This window comes from Myotis brandtii, unplaced genomic scaffold (assembly GCF_000412655.1).
Source record: "Myotis brandtii unplaced genomic scaffold, ASM41265v1 scaffold1094, whole genome shotgun sequence".
NCBI classification, from domain to species: domain Eukaryota; kingdom Metazoa; phylum Chordata; class Mammalia; order Chiroptera; family Vespertilionidae; genus Myotis; species Myotis brandtii.
The window spans coordinates 333,568-342,357 of record NW_005353728.1 but is presented as its reverse complement, the minus strand read 5'-3'; the positions used below and the strand labels follow the sequence as shown (position 1 = coordinate 342,357).

The 8,790-nt window shown below is 54.5% G+C and overlaps 1 protein-coding gene and 1 long non-coding RNA gene across 2 annotated transcripts; one reads left to right on the top strand and one right to left on the bottom strand.

The window, feature by feature from the left end:
• On the top strand, window positions 1–6,657 carry LOC102260042 (zinc finger protein 135). The gene is made up of 4 exons (XM_014543416.1): window positions 1–862; window positions 980–1,106; window positions 1,759–1,854; window positions 4,223–6,657. Exons 1-4 carry the CDS (start codon window positions 830–832, stop codon window positions 5,776–5,778), a joined length of 1,812 nt encoding a protein of 603 aa, XP_014398902.1. The 5' UTR covers window positions 1–829; the 3' UTR covers window positions 5,779–6,657.
• A 1,050-nt stretch (window positions 6,658–7,707) lies between these two features.
• On the bottom strand, window positions 7,708–8,784 carry LOC106726887. The gene is made up of 2 exons (XR_001363014.1): window positions 8,225–8,784; window positions 7,708–8,193 (listed from the first exon to the last, which is right to left on the bottom strand). It is a non-coding gene; the product is annotated as an uncharacterized LOC106726887 (long non-coding RNA).
• Window positions 8,785–8,790: the final 6 nt, after the last annotated feature.

Genomic DNA, 8,790 nt, shown 5'->3' with positions numbered 1-8,790 from the left:
CTCAGGTTCCTAGGTCGATGCTCAGCCACTGAGCCACGCCAGCCGGGCGTTCAACCACGTATCTAGATGTCCCAGATGCCAAGCCCCATCTCATGCCCGAGAGCGTCTGCGTAGACCCAACATAGTCTCTGCCCCCGGCAGGGCATGGAGTGGGGGTTGTCAGGGAGATGATTTTAAAAAGCCGTGCACACATCACAGCCAACCAGCTCCCATCCTGAACACTCAGTGAGGACAACACAGAACAAACAGGAGGAGGCAGAATCCGGACGCACAGTCAGGGCCGCCAAGGGCAGGTACGAACACGAGGGAAGCCCATCGGACCTCGGGCCTGACTTCATTCTGGCCAATCAGACGGGGTCCAGCTTGTCCTGTCACCACCCTCACTGTAGGGGAGAGGGAGACTGAGGCACCCCAAGCCGTGCCCAGGGAACCCAGAACGGTCTGGCTTCCTGTCCCGGTAACAAACAGTCGTCCCCCCGGAGGTCATCCGTGTAACCAGGGCCGAGTCCCTTGCCCACGCTGGCCCTCACAGTTTTCCCGTCTTTGGAATGGGCGGGCGTAAATTTGCCGTCGTTCATCAACTGTGCCCGGCACAGCTCTGCTCCCCGCAGGGGCCCAGGAAATGCCACGCTGAGGTTCGCAGCTGTTGGGTTTGGCCTGGGTCCTGGGCCCCAGGCTCTGGCACCATAGCTCCTTCCACCTGAAGGCGGGGGTTCTGGTCCTTGGTTCCTGGTCACCACGGACACCTGCTCAGTGCCTCGCCTCCTCTCCCCCCAGAACGGCCTGCAGAGCAGCCAGCTGTTCCTGCGAGAGGCCGGAGGAGGAAGGAATGGACGCTGGGCTCCTGGACGAGGGGCTCCCGGTGAGTGCACCACCGCCCTCACGCTCGGGCCTCCGACTGGAGGGAACCCCTCCCCTGACAACCCGGCTCGGCCTTGTCCGGCTTCCCCGGTGAGGAAGCTCCTGTGTGACGTTCCAGGAGCCGGTGGCCTTTGAGGACGTGGCCGTGGACTTCACGCAGGAGGAGTGGGGGCGGCTGACGCCCGCCCAGAGGACCCTGCACCGCAAGGTGATGCTGGAGACCTGGGGGCTCCTGGTCTCTGTGGGTAAGGCCACCCCCTGTTCCTCACCGTCCTCCCCTGGATGGACCCCACTTCTCCTGGGTTCACAGTGGGGGTGGGTCTTGGCATGAAAAGCAGAAAACGCATGTGCCTTGGGCCTGAGGGACCAGACTGCCTGGGTTTAGAGGGTGTCAGTGAGGATGTTTTGCCTACAAGTGACGGATCCCACCTGAGAATGCCAGAGGCAGGAATCACGGGGTAAGAGGGGCACACTGGGTCCAGAGCTGCAGAACCCCAGGTGCAGTCTTCCCGTGTTGCCCCCTCTCCCTCTGCACCTCTCTGAGTCACGATTCACACGTGGGCCCTCTGACGGTGACAAGACAGTTGCCAGAGTCCAAGGGGCCCAGGGAAGGCCTGTGGGCTGTCTTGTTTCAGCCGCCAGGTCCCCTCCCTATCGGTCATTGTTGCCAGTGGACAGTGGGTGCCCAGATCTGGGTCACGTGTCCACCCCAGAGCCAGAGGTGGGGTTAGGGCTGAGAGTGAGTGGAGGCAACTAGAAGCTGTTATTACCTAAGTCACTGGGGCCTGTCTGGGTTCCCAGCCACTTGAGTCCTGAAAGGGTGAAGGCGGAGTGGGCAGGGGGTTGGGAAAGGGCCCGGGACACGAATGCTCACGTCCTGGGTCTCCCCCTGAGCAGGACCGTGGCTCCTGAAACCCACCCTCATCTCGCTGCTGGAGCAGGAGGCCGGGCGGTGGCTGGGGGACCGGGAGGTTCCACAAGGTGTGTGCCCAGGTGAGGTGAGGACGTGCAGGGCAGGGAGGAGCCCCCGCATCCCCCACCCCACATCTCTCTCTTCGTATCTGCTCCCAGGTCCTTCAGAGCAAACTGACTCCTCATTCTCTCAGTGAACATTCACCAGGCACCGTTCCGCTATGAGGAGACCTAGCTCCTGTCTTCACGGAACATACATATTGCTGAGGGAGAGGGGCACAGGATAAATAGCTAGAAAACAATAATAACAGCGAAAGGGAAGATCGCAGATGTGACAGGTGATGGGGTGGACAGAATCGGGGAGAGGACGTGAGCAGAGAGATGAGGGCTTCCCTCTCGAAGGAGGTGGAGCTGGACCATGAGCACAGAATTCCAGGAGGAGGGAACGGCAAGTGCAGAGGCACTGGGTGGTGCAGGTCTCTTACTGCGGATCAGACACTCCAGCCTCGGGCGTTAAACCAGAGACTCGTTTACGACTCAGGCACTTGTGTCTCTAGGCCAGGCTCGTCCAGATGTGTAGAGGTTGGCTGGGTGGTTCTTCTCTTCAGACCTGCTGTCCAGCTCCTGAGACAGGCAGGCCCCTCTGTAGGAAGTGGGGTTGTCCTGGCCCATCGACAACCAACTTCCCACTGGCGTCCGGCCATGACGCCGTGTACGCAGTGACCATCGCCAGCGCCCAGGAAGGATGGACGTGTGGGAGGGGGTCACAGCAGGGTCTCCCCTGCCTCAAATAATAACCAGCCTTCACCTCGTATGTTAGCCTCCTCTTGCAGCTGTAACAAATGACCACAGATGTAGTATGTGAAGCAACACAAATGACCTTGCAGTTCTAGAGGTCACAAGCCCAGAGGGGTCTGACCGGCGACGTGCGAGGGGTCAGCAGCCAGCGTTCCTTCCCGAGGGTCGGGAGGCTCCATGGCCTCTCATGTCCAGCATCTAGAGGTGCACATTCCTGGGCGCGTGGCCTTGTCCATCTCAGTGTCAGCAGAGGCGGGTCCGGTCTTCACGCATCACGTCCCCCTGGCCCTAACCTCCTGCCTCTCTCGCACATGTAAGAACCTGTGGTTACACAGGGCCACCCCAACAATCCAGGGTGATGTCAGGTGACGGGCTAATGTCAAAGATTAGCACCCTTCATTCCTTGTCCACAGATAGGTGACAGCACACTCAGGCTGCAGGGCTGAGGACGTGGGCATCTTGGGAGACACTGTTCAGCCAGTTGCACTCGACTAGAATGTCCCCCTGACTTTTCAGTAGAGCAGCACACGTGGGAAATGTGCCAAGTCACACCTTCTCACCAGCTCAGTGTCGTGTGGAGGCTGGGTGCCTGCCACCCTGCCACGAAGGAGGGGGAGACACCGCTTGTATTTTTCGTTCAGCATGTATGTGGACCCCTGTTGTTGTTGGGGGTGCAGTGGTAAGATCCTGCCCGAGGGGTCTTCTCACTTAGGGAAACAGACAGACCGAACCAGCTCAAAGGGCTGTAATGCACCACAGCCATTTGTCAATCCTCTTGTTGACGGACATGTCAGCAGTTCCCACTGTGGGGACCTCATGGGTTTCTTCACATCTGGAGTGAGTGGCACAACGGCGAGGGACCTCCAGGACGAGACGGGCTCTGAGAAACGGGAGGGCTGAGGGTTGGAGAACCTTTTTTATGTCAAGGGCCATTTGGCTATTTATAACATCATTCGCAGGGCATATAAAAAATTACCAGCTTAAAATTTAGCTGCTATATTTGGCCAAACAGTTCATTAACTCTCCCCCTTCAAGGGCCATTTGGATATTTATAACATCATTCGCAGGGCATATAAAATTACCAACTTAAAATTTAGCTGCTATATTTGGCCAAACAGTTAATTAACTCTCCCCCCAGTGCCTTGGCAGGGCCAGACCAAATGATTTAGCGGGCCTTTCGCACCTTTCCCACCCTTACTCTCCCATCATCTGCTGCCTTGGCAGGGCCAGACCAAATGATTTAGCGGGCCTTTCACAGCCTAAAGGCCGCACCTTTCCCACCCTTACTCTCCCACCATCTGCTGAGTACAGGCTGTGAGCCTGTACCTGACTGTTATCCCGCTCCTTCCAAGCCTGGGTGTCTGCTGCATTTTCCCTGAAGGCTCACTCTTTTTTTTCAGCACCGACTTCCTCCAAAATTCTCTGTGCAAACTCCATCTGTACCCATTATACTCACTCAGCTTTCTGTTCTCTGAACATTCTCTTCCTTCTCTGCTTTGCAAAACCATATGGCTAAATGGTCAAAGCCACTCGTGCCTTGAACTTTCAGAAAATGTCGGTTTAATTCTTCCATTCACATATTCACCAATAAACTTTTCCTCCCAGAACAGCGATTGAGGGACGATTCCTTTTTATTTATTTTTTTTTTCAGACTTGGAAACGAAATTGAAAACCAAACTGTCAGCTGCAAAGCAAGACGCCTCTGAGGAACTATCCAGCCTTGTCCTGGTAGAAGGGTTCCTGTGGGACGGTCTGTGGAGCGCTCAGGGTGAAGACGCCGCGGGGCACCGGGAACAGAGCTGTGAGAGCCTGGATGGCCGTGGGGAGCAGGCGGCCTGCACACCTGTGAAGCCATCTGTTCAGCAGCAGCAGCCTGGGAATGGGTTTGGGGAAAACTTAACTCTGAGCCCTGAGCTCCCAAGTCGACCCGTGACTCCTGAAAGACAAGACTCTCATGCACGGAGAATGCACAGAAAAAAGGAGAATCCATGCTCAAAACCGAACGCGCAACAGAAAACCTCCGCAAAAGAGAAAGCCTACAGGTGTCTGGAATGTGGAAAGGCGTTTGCTCGCAGCTCTGCACTCACTGAACACCAGCGGACGCACACGGGAGAGAGACCGTACGAATGTCAGGAATGCGGGAAAGGCTTCCGGAACAGCTCGGCACTCGCCAAACACCAGAGAATCCACACTGGCGGGAGACCCTATAGGTGCGCGCACTGTGGGAGGACCTTTAACCAAACTCCCCCACTGATCCAGCACCAGAGAACTCACACGGGCGAGAAGCCCTACGAGTGCAGCGAATGTGGCAAGTCCTTTAGCTTTCGGTCCTCCTTCAGCCAACACGCACGGACCCACACGGGCGAGAAGCCTTTCGAGTGCAGTGAGTGTGGGAAGGCCTTCCGGCAAAGTATCCACCTCGCCCAGCACCTGCGGACCCACACCGGGGAGAAGCCTTACGCGTGTCCTGAGTGCGGCAAGGCCTTCGGTCACAGCTCGTCCTTGACGAAGCACCAGAGAATCCACACTGGAGAGAAGCCCTACGCGTGTCATGAGTGCGGGAAAGCCTTCACCCAGAGGACACCACTGATTCAGCATCAGAGGACGCATACGGGCGAGAAGCCCTATGAGTGCAACGAGTGTGGAAAAGCCTTCAGCCAGAGCACACTCCTGACTGAGCATCGCAGGATCCACACAGGGGAGAAGCCCTACGGGTGCAACGAGTGTGGGAAAACTTTCAGCCACAGCTCGTCACTCAGCCAGCACGAGCGGACACACACGGGAGAGAAGCCCTACGAGTGCAGTCAGTGTGGCAAGGCCTTCCGGCAGAGCACACACCTCAGTCAACATCAGAGGATCCACACCGGGGAGAAGCCCTATGAGTGCAGTGACTGTGGCAGGGCCTTCACCCACAGCTCATCTCTAACCCAGCACCAGCGGACCCACACCGGGGAGAAGCCCTATGAGTGTGATGGGTGTGGCAGAGCCTTCAGTCAGAGCTCCCTCCTCACAGAACACCAGAGGACCCACACCAAAGAAAAACCCTACACGTGCAACGAATGTGGGCAGTCCTTCAGTCACAGCTCATCCCTCAGCCAGCACGAGAGGACACACACCGGGGAAAAGCCATACGAGTGCAGGGACTGTGGGAAGGCCTTCACACACAGCTCCTCCCTGACCAAGCACCAGAGAACTCATACTGGGTAGAGGCACCTGCAGGAGCTGGGCCCGTGGCTTAAGCCATAGTTCATCCCTTCCTAATTGAGCCCGTTTATTCTGATGAGCAATGGGACATACACAGGCCTTCACACACAGTACACTCCTCAGGTCATCCTAACAGTAGGGAAATGTGGAGATGCCCAACGTGGAGGACCTTCAGTCATGAGTGCCCACTAACATGACAGAAGAGAGAAGTGGGAAAATGTCGTGAGTTTGGACGTGACTTATGTCCACAGATTCACAAGGTTTTAACTGGTGAAAACCCAACAAGTGCCTTTCATATGTAAGAACCAAGGGCAGTGAGACTTGATCATTAATTCACATTCTATTCTTTGGGTTGGGGAGTGTTTATGAGTGGTGTCAATTGACGGATATAAACACACGCAAGTGCATACTCTGCTGTCTCACCACAAAGTTTTCTGGTCTGTGTATAAATCACTTACCTGGTCCAAGAACACAGCTAATGTTTGAGTTTCCCCTGAAATATTTGTCCCAAGTGGGAACGATCAGGCTCTGAATGCTAGTGATGATGTTACCAATTCTCCTTGACTTCCCTAATTGCATCTGTGCACCGTGTCTTGCCCCTTCAGAACAAACCTAGGGTGCTTTGCCCCACCTTTACAAGACAAAATGATACCAATATTTTAAAAATAAAATCAGATTTTATCTCTTAAAAAAAAAAGATACATGGCAACCAGTCTCACAGATTTGAATCCCATGTGAAGTATCAGTGCATTTTAAACAGAATTAAATTATCTGCATTATTTTGCAATAAATCAATCCTTTTCAGTAGGTTAGGAGTGATTCGAGAAAGCAATTCTGAAACTTTTTTTTTCAAAATATATTTTATTGATTTCTTACAGAGAGGAGGGGAGAATGATAGAAAGCTAGAAAATCGATGAGAGAGAAACATCGATCAGCTGCCTCCTGCACAACCCCCACTGGGTATGTGTCTGCAACCCAAGGCTGCAACATGCCCTTGACTGGAATCGAACCTGGGATCCTTCAGTCCGCAGGCCGACGCTCTATCCACTGAGCAAAAAATGGTCAGGGCCTGAAACTATTTTAGAGGTACTTTAGCATCCAGCATTCTTTTAATTGTGTGGGTACCAGAGTTCTCATTATAGGGACATAAAAATATGGGGGAAGTGAAAATGTAGTTGTGAAATATGCAGTTATAAAAAAGTATAGACTGGCATTGTATTTGTTCGCACATACACACACCTTTATTTGTGTACTGATAGGTGCTCACAGATGTGCCTGTATTTCTAACTCAGCAGAAGACAAGGCTAGTAGCAAGGAGCACATAGATTTGGGCCCAAAACCGCCCCCTACTAAAGGGAAGGAGTTATTTGAAACTGGAGAAATGGCTGATTTCAGAGCTGAAGCAAGTAGAAAGGTAAGCTTGGAACATCCTATACTGTAAAAAAAATTGACTGTTCCAAAAGTGGCGGAGGTATGCCACAGGGTGCAGGATTCCTGTAAGACTCGTGAGCTCATCTGGCACAACTCGAGCACCGAAACCAGTAAGGACAGCAGTGAGTTATACACCATTGAGAAAACAGGAGCCCACGAGTGCGTCTGATGATAAACAAATGGGCAGGAAGGCGTGCCCAGGGCTGAGCGTGAACACGGAGGGAGAGCTGGCACTGGGTAATCGACACCCTTCACACCCTTCAGCCTTCGGTGCTAAAGACTGGTTCAGGCAGGAATGAGTGGAGGCTGGACCTGGGGCGGACACTGATGAGAAACTGGGTACCTGCATTATCTTCAAGGTCTCCCCATAGATCAGTTGTTAGTTCAGGGGGGAAGCAGTAACTATATGGGGGAGAAATTGGGCAACGCTGGGTAACAAAAGATTCACCGACAGGAGCAATGTGGGCTTCGCACACCCCCAGGTGTGTGTGTGTGTGTGTGTGTGTGTGAGAGAACATGTTAACAGGTGGGTCTGGGTGAGGACATCTGTGTGAACTTTGTACTGTTTTCACTATTTCTGTGCCTTTTCATAAGGTTTAAGCCATTTCCAAATAAAGTAAACAAGGCACAGGCATCCAGCTGTGCACGGACTGGGACAGGGCGTGTGGGACGTCGTGGTGACAAAGGAGTCACCGGGGGCCTGGGAGCTGAGTGGGATGCATGCTGGGAGGGGTCTCCCTGAGGCAGAACGGAACTCAGGGGTCAGGCCAGGAACAAGAGCTGAAATAGTAAATTTAGTTGTTGTTGTTTTTTTAAATTACCGGGGCCCCACCCAGCTTGGGGTTGGGGGATGCACAGGCTAAGAGGTTGGGGGGTGGGCAGGTGGGAAGTGGTGGCAATTCAGAGGAAAGCCAAGTAGAAAAGGACCTAAAATTAAAACTATGAGGGGCTCGGGGGTCTGTGGGGCCCTCCTACGGAGGAGGGTTTCTGGGACCTACTGTCCACGGAGAGGGGATACCCGCGGAGGCGAGCGGGGAGGACAGGAAAGCCAGTGCCTTCAGGCCACGAAGCCTTTCCAAGTCCGGGAGCTGCGGGTCTCAGGCAGGGGCTGCGGGCTCCAAGGCCCAGGGAGGGCCGAGACCCAGGTGGGCACCTGGCAAACTCATTTAAGGTCCCGTCAAATACGCTCACAACGCACTCAAGCTCAAATAGACAGTGAACCCACTGGGTGCCCCCAACCAAAGCCCCACGAGGGAGTCAGCGTCGCCCAGGCCAACAGTTTTGTAACAGAGCCCAGGGCCCAGGGTCGAGGGTGGCGGGACTGGCTCCTGCGGACTGGGGAGCTGCCCCGCCAGCTGAGGGATGCTCACCTCTCTCGGGGGAGCGGCTGCCTGGGATCTAGGCCACAGGAGGTCACTTTCACTGCCGGGGTGGGAGCCCGTGTCTGCCGCGGGCCATTCGGATATTTATCACATCATTCGGCGGCCATACAAAATGACCCACTTAAACGTTAGGCTGCTGCATTTGGTCCAACGTTTAATTAACTCACCCCTCACGCCTCGGCAGGGCCGGACCAAATGGTTT